The 17,402-nt window shown below is 44.4% G+C and overlaps 1 protein-coding gene across 2 annotated transcripts in view; it reads right to left on the reverse strand.

The window, feature by feature from the left end:
- The window catches only part of GFRA4 (GDNF family receptor alpha 4), a 211,174-nt gene extending 207,747 nt beyond the window's left edge, over positions 1–3,427 (reverse strand). For both annotated transcript variants that reach the window (XM_045019534.1, XM_045019532.1), the window contains exon 1: positions 3,197–3,427. In XM_045019534.1, the coding sequence (XP_044875469.1) occupies positions 3,197–3,407 (211 nt within the window). In that variant the 5' untranslated portion in view covers positions 3,408–3,427. The remainder of the gene's footprint in view (positions 1–3,196) is intronic.
- Positions 3,428–17,402: the final 13,975 nt, after the last annotated feature.

Raw genomic sequence — 17,402 nt, forward strand, 5'->3', positions numbered from 1 at the left:
ATTTTAAATCTGTCTGTAACAATAAAGAATAATGGACTGGATGTCTAAGGAGTGAAGATGAGTCTTGATAAAGGCTCAGATCCTCCAAACTATTTTGGTGCCTAAATCCCAATGAAATCAATGGGTATTATTTGCCTAAGGACCTTTAAAGATCTGGACGGAAAAGCAGGTGAGGGAGTACTTGGAAAGTGTGACCATACACAGTGTAAATCAGTCATCTAGGCTACATGGCGTGAGATGTTAAGGGAATTACCTAACAACATTTTTTAAACCATTAACCAACAGTATTTCTGAAATATCATGGTGAATTGGAATGGTACTGGAAGGCTGGACAAAAACAAATGCAATATCTGTGGGAAATGGAAACAAAATATGGCCTATGAAAAAGGAGCGTAATCCTGACAATTCTAACCCTATGAATAATAGAACAAATACTGAGAGAAATCACTAGAGATCTAGTGGATTTTTTTAAAACCCACCTGTAAGCCATAGGCTTGGGTTTATAAAGAGTAAGTCTTGCCAGATACCGCTGTTTGCTATTTTTAGCAGAAACCATTAGCAGATAAAAGGTTTGTGGGATTTTATGAGAACAGTTGAAACCCTGCTCTCAAAATGAATTCAAATATGCATAGCTTAGCCAAGGAGGCCGGGGTGTGGAATATAACAGGCTACGTATCTAGGAAGGGTGTAAACACAAAGTAGGCCAGGGAATGATTCAGGGTGACTCAAGGGAGTATAACCAGGCATTAAGGGATGAAAATTAGACCGTGAAAATTTAGGCTGAGCATCAAGAAAAAGAATCCTGACAGCGATATCTCCCAGGCTGTGAACAGTCTCCCAAAGGAAGTACTGGGAGTCACGTGTAGAGCAATTGAGAAAGTGACATGATTAGTCACTTAGAGTCCAACTCAAAAGCCCGTTGACTCCCTTTGGCAAGGCTCCCATTGAGTTCAGAGGGCTTTGCATTAGCTACAGCTCAAAAGCCATAGACACTTTTCTAATCTATTTTATCCAGGTCAGCGAGAATATTGCATGATCACCGGTGGAAGGGGAGGTAGGCCCACGAGCAGAGCTCTGTGTTAAAATGTGGTCCATGCTATAAAAGCATCTGAGAACCCTTCAGCCTCCAAACGTATTGGATCAGACTCAGTTACTTTGACTACTCTGACGAGTGCCACACAACAATTCATAGATTCCAAGGGCAGAAGGGACCACTGTGATCATCTAGTCTGATCTCCTGTATAACACAGGCCAGGGAACCCCCCCAAATAATTCCTAGAGCATATCCTAGTGTGGCAGGCTCCGCATCAGCACTTGGATCCTTATCCTAAGCTCATTGCAGTCTCTGTAAAGACTCACAAGGATTTCAATAGGTTTTGGGTGAGAATAGCGGGAAATTTTGCAAACAAAACCTTTTTCTGGCAAAAAATGAAGAATCAGCAACACAAACATTTAACAAATTCTTGTTGTTTTTGTTGAATTGTTCATGATGGGGGGGGGAAACTTCTGAAAAACTCAAAACTCTCATTTTGATATTTTCAAAAATAAAGTTTTCAATTGTTCAGTTCAAAACTACTGTTTGTTTTAAAATTTCCTTCAATTTTTTTTTAAAATTAAATGTTAAACTCTCAGGCCTAGTCTACACTAGCAGTGTAAATTATGCTATTTAAGCTATGTAAGTTACGTAACTGAAGTCAACGTAACTTACATCAATTTAACGCACTCTCTACACCACTCTGTGTCAATGGGAGACACTCTCCCATCGACTTATTGCATCTTCACCAGACCCGCTAAATCAATGCCCGCTGCATCAATCGCAGTGGTGCCAATTTAGCCCATAGTATAGACAAGTCCTCAAAGTCTAAATGAAATGTTTCATTTCTGGTCAAGCATTTTGGTCAACCCACCAAAAATTTACCAAAAAAAAGGGGGGGGGCGGGAGGAGGGGGTTTAGTTCAACCTGAGGTGATTTCTCTTTTCCTTTGGAATTGCCAGCAAACCAAAAATCCATTATTCGGCCAGCTCTAGCCAGAAAGACTCTCAATAACTTTATTTGGCTTTGGACGAGGCCTTTAGGTGCTTCATCTCTCACAGCCCTGGCCCGCAAGAGGCTATGATATAATATCTCAGCACACAACTGCGAGACGAAAAGCAGAGGCTCCAATTCGAGCACATTTTAAAATGTGTGTGTTCAAGGAAAGGACTTTTTAATGTTTTAATAACAAAATATTACAAGATATTTTTCTCCATACCCGGTGCCTGCTGAGCCATCATGCTGGGCCCATATTTATGGCACTGTAAAACACAATGAAGGCAACAGCACTAGGAATACTAATAGCCTTAAGTTTATTACACTAAGGCTGAGTGCTTCATTTTAATTGCATGGAAACATTTAATTTGTTAGATGAGGTGTCATGTAGTTTTCCTCAGGCACCAGTAACTCATACCCACACAGGGACAATCTAACAAACTAAGGGAGGTTATAAAATTACATGGATTTTTCTGTTTCTTTCCTTTTCTTGTGGGCAGGTTCTTCTGCGTGGTAAAGTTAAAATACCGATGGCTGCTGCTGGTTGTTGGGAGGAACAACTGGATATTCCCCTAGAACGAACCCCCCCGCCCAAGACAAGACTGATCCTGGAAGGCACAATATTAGATTGTAAGCTCTTTGGGGAAAGCTCTTGCTGGTCTATACCGCCAGACACAGACTAATGGCACTCCACTGTTTGTATAACACACTAAGTAGGCTGTGTCCCCACTGTTAGTAGTGGGTTCACAAAACAGGATAAGAGCCTACTACTGCTATCAGCCAGACCCGCTGACAGCAATTCCGGGCTCCAGGGCAGAACAGTCAAGGGGGACGTTGTCTGCCTGACATTTGGGCAGTGCTGTGCTTGTGCTGGCTGCTGCCTGGTGAGCTGCTGGCTGCACTGCTGGCTGCGCTGCTGGGCATGCTTTTCTGGCATTGCCAGGGCTTCCACATGCCTGCCTCTTGGCCTTTGCTGACGCTGGTACCACCCCGCACGCGCCTAGGAGCCCTGCCAGAGGTGACTGTGTCCCTCCCACTAAAGGGGGGTACCAGCTAAGGGTTGGGGACAACACGTGACCCCTCCCATGTGACCCTTCACATGTGACCCCACCCCCAGCCCAGGGCCCCCCGCGATCTTCCCATCCCCTCCTTCCCATCCCACATTACCTGGGTGGAGGACTCTGTCCTCCTGCTGCGCTGGCCCAGCTCCCCCCGGCTGTTTGGCTGCTCTTCTGGCAGCCAGGCTCCAGAGCCACTCCCGGAGGCTGCCCGCTGCAGCACAGCAGTTGCCTGGGAGAGCGCCTGGCGGTGGCAGCAGCAGGCTACCCCCTCCTGGGAACCACCCCCTCTCCTGGGGACAGGAGCCGCCTCTGAGCATGCCAGGGAGGGCTCTGGTTCACTTGGCCACTGTCCCTAGGGAGCTGAGCCCCAGGGCAGCCGCTGCGCTGCACCAGGCAGCATGGCCGGAAGGGGAGAGGCTCTGGCCCCACCTCTTCCTCTCCACAGCTGGGGCCCCGAGTTGGCATTTGGGGAGAGCGGGCAGCCGACCGTTCCCACCCCCCACCTCCCCGTGTCGCCTGTACCCTGCAGCCCGGGTCCCTGGGCAATTGCCCCCCCCATCAGTGGGCCTGCTACCAGCTGATGGCATTACTCTATTAGTTCCAATAGTAGAGAACAAATGACTTTAGTGCTGAAGGCTGTGGATTCAAACTCCAAGGAGAGGAAATCATTATGGATCGGATCTTCAAAACAGCCCCCTTCCCCCAGCCCTCACCCTATTTCAGTGGCAAAGTTTACAAGAGGAGGGAAAAACCAAACCGTGCTGATTTTGTTGGAGAAACAGGAAATTTCACAAATTGAAAGTTTGCTTGTGAAAGTCTCAGGTTTTTTTTTTAAAAAGCACCATTTCTGTGGGATTTCCCCCTCTCGCCCGTTTTCCAATATGCCCCATTTTTAATGACTACACAGGGGCAGAGCAATGGAGAATCAAGCCCAGCGTGAGTAAGGGTGGCATAATCCGGTCCTGCTGTACTGAGCCACACATGGGCAAAGTACAAATAGTATTAAAAATGGCCTATGTTTCCTGGGTATATGAAGCGGCTCCGCCCAGCCCAGAGACTGTAGTGATAAGGATGGCACAGATACCTGAAACAGACAGAATTTCACCCCACCTCACTTGTCTCCAGTGCCATGGTTTCAGTGACTCATGTTAGATTGCTTCATGCATTGATACAAGAAGCTTTGACCGTGACATTAGAAAAATTCATACTGGAAATAAAAGGCGATTTTTACCAGGGAGGGTAAGTATTCAGTGGAACAGTTTCCCAGAGGCTTTCTGAGAGAGACACTCTAGTTCAACCACCACTCATTGGGTTCACTGGTGCCACTGGCATAGGAGGGAAGAATAATTCCTTCTACTGCAGGAATCAAAACAGTGCATTCTCTGACCTGTGCTAGGCAGGAGGTCAGACTAGATCAGTGACACTCAGACCTGAGTGGTTCAGGAGCCAAATTAGCGATCAACAATACTCAAAAGAGCCAGTCGTGTGAATTCATGATTTACTATAGTACTGTTCATATTTAAATAAACGATAAGGAAAATATTTAGTTATATATTTATTCTCACAACAAATTAGTTAATAATTTAGTGCCAGTTGATCACTTAACTGGCTAATAACATAGTAAAAGCATTCTGATTGGTTAATAATTAAATCGCACAGTGTGTTAATATCATGTGCTACAAAGAGCCACAGGAGACACATTAAAGAGCGACTTGTGGCTTGTGAGCCCCAGTGGGAGTATCACTGGACTAGATGATCATAATGGTCCCGTTCAGCCTTACAGTTAATGAATCTATGAACTAGACACCCTAACTGTATCCAAGTATGACTCCCCCACTAGCTGCATAATACCCAGCGGTATGTTAATGAAAGGCCTGGGGAAGGTGCAAATAATCCAGCCTGTTACCTTAAGGAATGTTGCCTCCAGGAAGTTGGGGATTGTACCTTGGCAGTGTATGCAGTACTGGTATATGCCCGAGTACACTCCCTGCATGGTCTGTCAAGCGAATTGACGGGAAATATGAGTAACTTAGTGCTGGACACTGATGTCAATGCTCTAATCGACTGTAGGTTTTTCCCTTTGCTAAATGTCAGCGTTGAGGTTGTCAGCCCATCTGAGCTCTTCGCTCCATCAGACGCCAATGGGAAGCTTTTTATAGAAAGTTTGTAGGAGGTGTCTGCCAGAAAACACACCAAGTGCAGGAAGCAAGTCACGGAAAGACAGAGAGAAGGCTGCGAGAGGGATTTTTCTATTGTCTGAAGGAGAGAGGCATAGCGATGGGCCTGAAACTGGAATGCCTCCAGCAAGAGTTTGGGTTGGTCTTCTGAGGGTAAATTTTGGGATTGTTTCTAAGGAGAGCCATGGCAAGTGAACGCCAAAAAGGATTTTTTTAAAATCAGTATTCAGTAGCATTTTAAACAAGTTCTCTTCATCTTTGATACTGCTTTTTGTGTGTGTTTTCTGAGATTAGCCTAATGAATGAGTTTGCTAGGAAGAATATCCATTAAAATGTGTTGTTTGGAACAGAAATTACAGAACATTCATCCAATGGGTGAGCATCAGACACCACCAATTTGGTTGACTTAATATACCTGCTCTACACATACCCACCCACAACCTCATGCCTCATTTGAAGCTTATTATGTCTACTTTAAGATGATGTATGATGTGCAGCTCTCAAATGGTGCTGTTACCATAGAAATGGGGATAAACAATGACACCATCAACACAGTAAAGTGTCCACTTGGAAATATCCGCATTTGTTTCAGTTAGTTTAATGACTCTGTGTTATTTCTAGACATAAAATTGGATTTCTTTATGACCTCAAAAGCATCACAACAACAATCTACAGGGTAAAACAAAATCTAATAATAAATTTGCACAGTATTATTGAAATGTAATAGCGCTGGTAGCATTTTCAGTCAACATCATTATCATCATCTTGTTCATCATTATGACCTCTAACGAGAGTGCATAGGTTACCGCAGTCTTCGTTGCCTTGGCACGTACGCAGTTCAGTTCAAGGAAGATCATTCTAACTACAGACGCAGTTGATTGTGCAGCAACCTCCACTGGTAGAGGCACAAATATGATCTTGTAGAACCTCAGATACCATTAGGCCCGTGAAGAATACGGGAAGTAGTTCATCATCCACATTTTTCCATCCATGTTGCAATGGTGATCCAATTACTGGTTTACTAATGTACAAAGACATCCAAATTTGTGTTTGCCAAGATGCTCTTTTGACATGGTCCTCAAAACTGTCCTCACATGGTGGAAGTTTGGCCAGTGATTTGTCCTATTTAATAGCTAGACTGAGGCACCAGCAATTCGTTTCTGTGGGTTTCCTTTTCTTTCTTGCTCTGGTCATACAGCACAGCTTCCAACTTCCTTGCAGCAGAAATTGTGGCTTGTCCATCATTTTCCCCCAACTGGGCAAGATCTCTGAAGCAGTAAGCTCCCTTTGTTTTGACAACATTAAACACAGATTTCTCCCCACCCCACCATTACCAAACAGGGATGATACAGAGTCACATCTTGTTAATGCGTGTACAGCAGGAGGTATGTTACAGAAAAACAAGAGGAAGGGCATCAAAAATTGTATGCACAAGCAGAAGCAATGCATGTCAACTGTGCTGGTAATGGTGCCTGTTTCAACCCACATGTTATGTGTTTCATTTTTCTTGGAAATGAGTGAAGAGCAAGGACATCTGTAACAGGTGACCTAATTACTATGGTTCCTTTGATAGCAAGAGACCCAAAAGCCTTATTGGCACATACAGCAGGAAGAAGCATCTTTGGATCTGCTTCCTCCCAAGTATTGTACAAGCCTTGAGCTTCTACAACACCTCCCCTGGTGATGGACTTTGCTACTACACCACTGGAAAAGCCTCCAGCAAGGAGGAATGTTTGGGGTGGGGATGCTCCTACACTCTCAAGTGCATTTTGAATCATATATTCAGAAGAATTTTACAAATGACTGCTTGTTGGATGCCATGTTTAGAACCATTTTCCATGGAGGCACAGGGCATTCACCAGTCACCTGGTATTTCTTGCATCCAACCTGAGATCCTGTCCAGCACTGTCTTTCTACAGCTTTCACAGAGTTACTGTTGTCATATATGTCAAAGACTTCCATTACAGAATTAGCTTGGTCAAATCCTTTTAGGACCTGCCTCAGGTATTCAGCATCCAATTCATCAACATGTCCCATCAGAATCAAGTGCAACTCTCACAAATCTCTCCATTTGTTCCTCACCAACTTCTGCTATTTTCAGTAGAGACTTGGTACTTCTGATGTTACATGCAGTCCAGTAGATATGTTGATAAGCACCTCTGGATTGATTCAGGATCACGGGTTTTTCATATTGTTGATGACATAGTTAGAAAGAGCTGTAACATGCTCTTCATTCCTCTTCAATGCAGAGGCAAGGATTTGTTTGTGGACTTTGTCTTCACTACTTCTTTCTCTCATAGCTTTTCCATATTCCTTATATGAAGCTGTGTATTGTCATCTCTAACACTGACCTGTGCATAAGTGTCACTGAACTAAAAATCTAGTTTCTAAAATATTTCAAAGGTTAGTACCCAGGGCTGGCCCACATTATTTTGGCACCTGAGGCGGGGAGCTCAAATGATGCCTCCATGCCCCCTCGCTTGGGCCAAAACTTTGAAAGGTATCAATTCTGCCTTCTTCCTGTTCTAAGTCCCCTCATGGTAGCGCTCTGCTATCTACCCCAATAAAGGAGAACTAACAACTTAAAATGCTTTGTTCAATAATTTTAAGTAACACAACTTTCAAACGCCTGAACAGCAAATGTAACTTTTCTTGTCTGCATAGTAAACACTGGCATTTTTATCTGTTTGAATAATCAAAGTGGTGCTTTCTGTGTCTTCTTGATTACAAAGATTTGAACTGCTTCCTGCTGAAGGTCCACTGTCTGGGCCAGTTTATGCTCTATTGAGATGGTTGCAAGGCCGACCAGCCTCTGTGTCATTGTGGAGCGTAGATGTGTTTTTATTAACTTCAGCTTGGAGAAGCTGCGTTCTCCATTGGCAACTGTTACAGGAAGTGTTAGAAGTATGCGCAGAGCAACAAAAACATTTGGAAAGAGGGTGGTCATCTTATTTGTGCACATATATTCCAGAACAGCCTTTGGAGTTGATCCTGCTGAAATGTATCTTGAAAGGGCTTTCAGTTCATCATCTAAATCACTTGCATCAATATTGCACATATCATGTGTCACTGTCTCTAGTGCCCTGCATTGCTGGTGTAGGTCTTCTTCAGGCATAGTGAGGAGTTTTGGAATATCATACAACATCCCAAATATACTGCTGTGTTCCTTGAGCTGCATGAAAGGTTCTTCAACTGACTGTATTGCACAATCTAGCACCTGGTTAAAAAGAATTCAACTTTGAATTGTTGTTTGGGGTCTCTTATGGGATTATCCCGTGCCTCGTAATCAAAATGTCTTCTTCTTCGGTGACTCTTGTATTCTTGAATGGGTGGGAAAATAGCTTCAGTGTGAAGTTCCTCTGCCAACTTCTGTGCATTCTTCAGAACATTTTGAAATCCCTCATCTGACCGGTAAGATTGTATGTGTGACTTTACTTTGTCCAGTTGTTCCATTGCTCCAGATATATCAAGGTCAACACCTTGGAGTCTCTTGCTTACAACATTTATTTCAAACAGTATGTCATGCCACAACACTAAGCCACACAGAAATTTGAAGTTATGTATGTTTCTGGTGATTCCACTTCCCTCTGTCACTGTTCTCCCAAGAACAGTTCCTGTCATAGCATTATCCTCCACAATGGCAACTAGAGCATCAGCTATCTTCCCAGTTTGGTGTTTGATAGGCTTTATCACCTCCACTCGACTTTCCCATCATCGCGTGGCACTCAGTGGTTTCAGTGTCAGAGAGGATGTTCCCAAATGTTGCTTCAAAATTTGTCATTGATGAGTTGATGCAGAGAAAAATACATAGATACTTTGAATTACATTAAACAATTCAGCAGCCTCACTAGAAGCTGAAGCTGCATCACTGATCACCAAGTTCAATGAATGAGAACTGCATGGGACAAAAAAAGCTCGAGGGTTTAACTCTCAGATCCATGTCTGCACTCCTCTGTTCTTTCCTCTCATGTTGGCACCATTATTGTAGCCCTGACCTCTCCTGTCAGCTATCGCAATTCCCGTATCATCCAGCTTTTTAAGAAGCACATTTGTCATACCAGCTCCTGTAGTATCATCAATGTCAATAAATTCCAGAAAATGCTCTCTGACAGTCACCATTGCAGGGACATTTTCACTAGGTTCTGTTGTTGTTACAAAACGCACCATTAAAATCATTTGCTCCGTATGGCTGATGTCAGGTGTGCAGTCCAGAATAACAGAATAATATCTTGCTGACTTCAGATCTGCCACAATCTTTTGTTTGACTTTTGTTGCCAGTAACTGTATGATCTCATTTTGAATTGTTTTTCCAAGGTTGTGGTGTGTGTACATTTCATGGGTGGTGACTCTTCTTAGGGTACATCTACACTACCCTCCAGATCGGCGGGTAGTGATTGATCTATCGGGTATTGATTTATTGCGTCTAGTGTAGACGTGATAAAATTGATCCCCGATCACTCTGCTGTGGACTCCAGAACTCCACCGTGGCAAGAGGCAGAAGCGGAGTCAACGGGGGAGCGGCAGCGGTCGACTCACCGCCATCCTCACGGCCAGGTAAATTGACCTAAGATACGCCGACTATTTGTGTAGCTGAAGTTGCGTATCTTAGGTCGACCCCCCACCTCAGTGTAGACCTAGGCTTAGATGCTTCTGGAGTACAGCATCAAACTCAGTCATCAGCTCCACAATTTTAAGGAAGTTTCCATTGTTTGGCACATACAGCTGATCTGAAGTGCCACGCAATGCTAGGTTTTGGGTAGCAAGTATCCTCACAACGGCAATGAGCCTTTTCAGAATATTTTGCCAGTAAAGAGACTGATGCAATCTCCTCTTGATGCTGATCATCTATGGTGGTCTTTAACCTTAGTCTCATCTCAAGCTCTTTCCACCTGTGGAATGCTCTCTGGTGATTTGCTGCCTTCTCGTGGCATGCCAGATTTCTAGCCAGATTTTTCCAGTCCTTTGTTCCTGTAGAACCTAAGGTGGCTGGAATATTAGACTGGAAGAGTTTGCAACAAAAACAGTATGCAGCATTCTGGGGTTTTGAGTACATAAGCCATGGCCTCTCCACTTTGTCACCATTGGGGATTTCATACCAGTAAAGTGTTGGATGGAAACTTCTGTTTTCATTGTCTTTGGGGAACATGAAGTTTTTCACTTGCTGTGGTCCATGCAGTAAAAGGAAGTCCCTCAGGCTACTGCTCAAGTGGGTCCACAGTCCTGGATCATCTAGACTTAAGGAACTAAACTCAGCAGCAGCTGTTTCTTGCGCCTCCACCACACTCTTCTCCGATCTACACTTTTCTTCAGGAATGTGCATGGTTACATCCATTTGAAATGGAGATATGGATGCTGCAGTAGCTGCCAGGTCACCTGCACTCTGACTAGCTGGAATATCAGGCATCTCTTCACCACCCACATCCTCGCTGGGGCCGGAAGGCTCACCGTGAACATTTGTGTCTATGCATCTCAGGAGAGCTCCTTGCTGCTTAGATAGAAAAGCTTTCTTTGCTTTCTTTCTTTTTCTGAATGCTGCCCCAGAGGGGCATTTTCTTCTTTCTCTCATGACTGCTGTTCTGTGCCAGCTATAGTGGCTCTCAACACTCAGTTGAAGGGGACAAATAAGCAGGCTGGTGGCAGAGCCTGAGTGAGAGAAGATATCGGCGTCTTAAGGGCCTAACTGGCCCCTACTACTTCAGCTGACTGCCTGTTCTCCTTAAGTGGGTTCAGGGAAGCAGCAGGAAACAGGAAGCTCCCTGAGAAGCTGGTGTTAATCAGTCCAGGCTCCTGGGGGTGCTAGATAGGTACATAAGAGGCTCCTCCTCCTCTCTCTCCCTGCAGCTCCTGCTGCTTTCTGTTATTCCCTCTCACCTTTTCTCCTGCCTGCCTGTTATGTCTCTTGTGCCCTCCTTCCTCCAGCACAGCACTCCACCATCTCTGTGCATCTAAAGCAGAGAGAATACATATGCACCAGCAGCAGACACAATTTTCTACACTCTGGGTCCTAGTGGCGCCCTCCCCTCCCCCCAGTCTGGCACCTGAGGCGGCCGCCTCAGTTCGCCTCATGGTAATGGCCAGCCCTGTAAGTACCGTGTACATAGGCAATTACAAATTAAAACCTTCCAGTAGGCAGACTAGATGCTACATAGCAGTATAAGAGCTTACAAACAGAGAAGCATTACCTTAGGAATTTAAATACATTTGTATCTACTCCCTATGCAGTACACACTGTGGGCACACAATCTACTGCTCCTGGTTCACAACTGTCCGTGTGAGATTGAGCTGGTCAGCAAATTTCAACTGGAAATACAGAAAACTGTTATAATCCCTTATGGGATTATAAATGGACACAAATCAGATATTAGGAATGGCAATATACAAAAACCTGTAGGAGAACACTTCAACCTCCCTGGCCACACAATAGCAGATCTTAAGGTGGCCATCCTGCAGTAAAAAAACTTCAGGACCAGACTTCAAAGAGAGACTGCTGAGCTTTAGTTCATCTGCAAATTTGACACCATCAGCTCAGGATTAAACAAAGACTGTGAATGGCTTGCCAACTACAAAACCAGTTTCTCCTCCCTTGGTTTTCACACCTCAGCTGCTCGAAGATGGCCTAATCCTCCCTGATTTAACTAACCTCGTTATCTCTAGCCTGCTTCTTGCTTGCATATATATACACACCTGCCCCTGGAAATTTCCACTACATGCATCCGATGAAGTGGGTATTCACGCACGAAAGCTCATGCTCCAAAACGTCTGTTAGTCTATAAGGTGCCACAGGACTCTTTACTGCTCTTACAGATCCAGACTAACACGGCTACCCCTCTGATACTTGCTATAATCCCTTGTGAGATTGTAACCCACACATTTTCTGGGTTTGGTGTTCTGTCCCTTGTAGCGGCCCCAAGATCACTGAGAGAGTAATGAGTCTGCTAAAGCCTTAGCTAAGGGCCATGTGGCTTTTGGCTCATGCATTGAGGTCCCAGGTCCAATTCTGCCCGCCAACAACCAGGGTCTGTCAGTGTTACAGGACATTTTGACAATTCAGAATATGTTAGTGCATTACAAAATGTCGATATTCACCATTTTTGCCACATACTAAACAGTTTCATTACTTCTGAGGAAAAAAAAAACTTGCCCATGCAAAACCAATAAAATGTTGTTTAGTAGCTTTGACCAATGAACACCACATTTAGGTGTTGAAATTACCATAAACTGTTGCAGTGTTTTTGGAATTGTGCAAAAAATGACACTCTCTCATTTTGGAGACCATTGTTTCACCTCGCCTACAGGCTTACTGCACTTGGCAACTGCACATCATGCCTTGTCTAAATGTACAGAATATAAACTTTCAAATGGTATGCGATGTGGGTATGCGTAGGGTGAGTCTGTTAAACTCCAACAATATGACCCTTTTTGGAGAATTGCTGTATGCCTACAAAGGGAATCTTGAATTCATAGATTTTAAGGCCTTGAAGAGACTATTAGATCATCTAGTTTGACCCTCTGTATAACCAGTGACTGTCATCCAATTGTTCCTATATTGAGCCCAATAACTTGTGTTTGACTAAAGAATATCTTCCAGAAATGCATCCAGACTTTAATGTTGTACTTTGAAACCCGATTCTTTAAAATTACTCATCCAATTGAGAATGAAAACAATCATGTGGCCAGTTTGCATTAACCAATGCAGCTCAAAGGTACACGCAAAGACGCATATATACACGCAGACACTTATACACAGAGCTAGGTGAATAATGGATTCTGAAAAATTAGAAATTATTCCAAATTTTCAGTGAATCAAACAAGTTGGAAAATTCATTTGGGTCAAATTAAAAGTTTTGTTTGGCCCAAAATGAAATGTTTTGTTTTGATTTCAAGAATTTAATGTTTTTAATGTAAAAAAATTAAAGGAATTTTCAGAACAGAAAATTGTTTTGAATTGAAAAATTGAAACGTTTCATTTAGAAAACGTCAAAACACATTTTTTGGGGTGGGGGTCAGTGAAACTGACACTAACTTACAAAACATTTCGGGCTCAGAGAATCGATGTTTTTTGCCCTCCTGCTAAAAAGTAACAGGTGAAAAAGGTCACCCAGCTCTACTTATATGGCCCCTCTTGCCATAATAGTCAAGCACATCAGACATTAATAAATGCATCATCACACGATACTCTTCTGGGGAAAGAGAACATTAGCCCAGTTACAAATGAGGAATTGGTAGTGGAGAGAGAGTAAGTGATTGTCAGGATCCCAACCAGGCCAGGGGCGAACCCGAGGCTAGGAGTAGCCAAGGAGTCATACTCAGTTCTAGGCCAGGCCAACATCCAAGTCAGGTTTCAGGGTCTGAATCGGGAGGTGACGTCCAAATCAAGCCAAGGTGAAACCAGGAATTCAAGTAAGGACCAGTCATGACAGCAACAGAAAACTCACACTGTTTTCCCTAGACACTTCCTGGAAGGTCCCTTGGGTTTATATAGGGCAGGGAGCCAATCATGAGTCATGGGGCTGCTGTCTGTCAAACCCTTGAGGCGGAACTTCCCATGGTCTGTGTCCACAGTGGGTCATGGGAAGTGGAGCACACGCTGGCTACAGCTGCTGCTGGGTGGCAGCCTGGAGCTGTCAGCTGCTTGGTAGCTCTTCAGGCCTGTATTCTTTAGAGTGGTTTGCCGTAGGTCAGAACCAGCTCTCTTGACTGCTAGTCCTGTGCCTTCCCCACAAGGCAATGCTTTCTCTCTCAAATAATACTCCTCACAAACTTCTTATGAATAAACCTAAAGGCCAAGAAATATTCACAAGGTCATCAGCAAGCAATTTGGAATAATGGGCCATTCTGAGAAAATCACAGGCTGCTTGCAGACAACTTATGAACAGAAAGAGGCAAAGCTCAAACAAATTAGTCACCAAAAATCCTTTCAGCTGGGTTTATTAATGCAATGCAATTGTCTTATCCCTGCCCGAGATGCGATTGTCTGATGTGCACTGATAATGTAGAAAAATTCAGCAGCTAAGATTTTCAAAAATAGGCACCTAAAGTTCAGGGGCGCTGGAACAATTTGTATAGTGGGGGCGCTGAGAGCCATTGAACCAAACTGTAAACCCTGTGTCTGATGGAAACCACTTCAAGCCTGCGGGGAGATGGCAGCCCCCTAGTAAACCTAGTTCCAGCACCTATGCTAAAGTTAGGCTCCTAAAGTCTATTTTTACCCACCCAAGTAGCCTGTTTTTCAAAATTACTGAGTCCCCAGTAGCTTCCACTGAGTTCAGTGGGCTCTTTTGGATGCTCAAAATCAGGCCCCCTAAGCCCCAGTTCAGAAAGGGGTCTCTATTCAGAACAGCATGGAAGCACCGATTAACTTTAGATCTTTAGAACTTCAAAGGACTTAAGCATATGTTTAAAATTAAGCACAAACTTTAGTGGTCTCCTGAACAGGGAAGGACTTAAGCATGTACTTTTTGTTTTCCTGACTCAGGGCCTTAGCTAGGTGCCTGAAAAAGTCTTTTAGAACTTAACTGTACACACCCACTTTTGAAAATCTTGGCCAATGGGCCAAATTCATCCTTGTGGGGAACTCCATCACTACAGAGGATTTGCACCAAGGAAGAATTTGGGATGATGTGGCAAAAGACATACACCGATTTGGGAGGTTGGGTTTTTTAAGGAAGAGACAAAGCTACATGGTGTCCGCTTTGAATTTCGGGCAACTGCTTAGCAGACCATTTTCTTTCCCCTAATCTACAGTACAGTCTCTAATAACAAGCTAAGTTACTATAAATTAACGTTAAATGTCAAAACGACAGAGATGTGCAGCGATGCAGAAGGCAATCTCTATGCAATTGGGGCTGTTACGGAGCTGCTTTTATCCACTTTGCTTGCATACTAAGTGCTCTTCCTAGAAAGGGTAAAACAACTCTCCATACTTAAAGGCTTCCCCACTTCCCCTCACTGGATATGCTGGCATGAGTTCGCATTTCCAAGTAAACAACAGAGCAGTAATCATTATTAGTCATCCGTTGTATTGCTTTCTTCACTTGAGTATTTGCAACACGTTCCTAGAAGAACTCTTTCCTCTCAATAGACAAAGTATCAACCAGCCAAGCAAAGGAAAAAATTAGGGAACGTTTCCCAGTGGTGTGAGCCATTAGGCTGTGGAGGGGAAGTGGTAAAGTCTCTACGTATGTTGTTTCAAACTGGTCTAGAAAAAGAACATCCAGGGAAAAGTTCAGTATTGGCTAGTTGGTCCCATATGACTAAGTAAGGAATGAGGAACAGGGCTGGTGGGCAGAAGACCTTGATTCTATTTCTACTCCATGCCCAGGCTCAGCTTCTGGGGACAGGAGCCGACGCTGAGCATGCTGGGAAGCTGGGGGGAGGCTCTGGCTCGCTTAGCCACAGACCCCAGAAGCTGAGCCTGAGCGAGGGGCAGCCGGCTGCTGCCGCAGCCAGGTGCTCTCCCAGGCAGCTACTAGGCTGAACCGGGCGTCGCCCCAGGCAGCGTGGCTGGAAAAGGAGAGGATCTGGCCCCGCCCATTTCCCGCCCGCCTTCTGGAGGGGCACTTGACCCTGCTTGAGGGTCAATTGACACTGTGTGCCCTTCCCACGAGTCACATCATCCCTGATAGGTCAATATTTTCAACCACAAAGAGAGACAGAGATTGAGGCCAAAAAAATTGCAAATTAGGGGCCTAACTGGGGCTTTCAATTCTCATCCTCGGGGACCAAAAATTGAGCCTGTTGGACTACGTGATTTACCCAGGGTCATACAGGAAGTCTGTGGTAGAGCTGGGATCAGAATACCGGTCTCCTGCCTACCACGCCTGTGTTTTGGCTCTGTAGCCATCCTTCCATCGTTCACAGAGAGACGGCAGCATTATAAGGTTGGGATTCCTATGGACCTATCTACAGACATGTCACCAAGGAGCAGTGCTTTCTCTTTATATGAAAAATACCTTGTAGGAGTTAAAAATACCATTGGCTACTACTTTTAAGTGGGATTAACTCAGCAGAGCTCTCAATCCCGGTGCTGCAGAATTAAAAATGCTCCCTAGCTGAGGTCACCAACAGCAACAGAATAAATTATTTTTGCCAAGTATATTTGGAACTCACAGGAAGATCAAGGGTTCTAGAGCTAGAACTTTTGAGGCTCATTTGGCTCTAGCACAGCACAAATTCTGGAGCTGTTGCAGGCTTCTGTGTTTGTTTCCCTGGTGGTTCTCGAAGGAGGGCAAGAATTCCTTTCGAACAAGACTCTCTATTGTTTGCATAGTTCAGGCTGCTATTTAGTAGGCACACACCCGCTTTACTCATAGGGAAAGCACAAGAGAAATACAGACCTATAGAAAAACAACAAATCCTGCATGCCAATCCCTTGCTCTCATGTCCTCACCACTTCGAAAGCCCTCTGGAGTTTGGGCCGTCCTTCCAGGGGTCCCACGTCCTTTTTGCACCCCTCTCCTCCTGCTCAACTTCCAGGCTCTAGTCAGGGTCTCTCTTTCACTCCATAGCTTGGTCAGGTCTGGGGGTCAAAAGACTCCCCCACTCAAAGAGCATGTCCCTTTTTTAATAGCAGCTCCTAACACTTCTTCCTTTGTTTCTTCTTTTCTGCTGGGGATTTACCATTGCTCCAACCCTACCCCCTGCACACAAGCTAGCGGAATCAGCTGGGCCACTCTCTTTAACATCCTATTGTTCTACCGCCCAGAGTCATTCAATGTTAATTACCCGTCTTAGGTATTTATATGGCACCCATTAGCATAGTATCAGAGTGCCTCAAAATGTTTAGTGTACAACACCCCTACAAGACAGGGCTAATATCCCCATTGTAAAGATGGGGAATTGAGGCACAGGAAGACTACGTGAAATGCCCAAGGTGGTACAGGAAGTCTGTAGTGGAGCAGGGACTTAAATCAAGAGCTTGTAAATCCTACACTAGTGCCCTAACCACTCTACCAACATTTCTCCAAGTGCTTGATTGTCCGTATCAGCTTCCAGACAGGGTTTGAGAGCTTAGTCTTTGCTACCAAATGGCTGATTCAATATGCACAGAGTTCATAAAATCAATCAGAATTCTTAATTTTAATACAGACAGATTCCCCAAAGTGTTATTGCTGGGTTTACTCTTTTCCATGATGC

The sequence above is a fragment of the Mauremys mutica genome, chromosome 5, assembly GCF_020497125.1.
Source record: "Mauremys mutica isolate MM-2020 ecotype Southern chromosome 5, ASM2049712v1, whole genome shotgun sequence".
NCBI classification, from domain to species: domain Eukaryota; kingdom Metazoa; phylum Chordata; order Testudines; family Geoemydidae; genus Mauremys; species Mauremys mutica.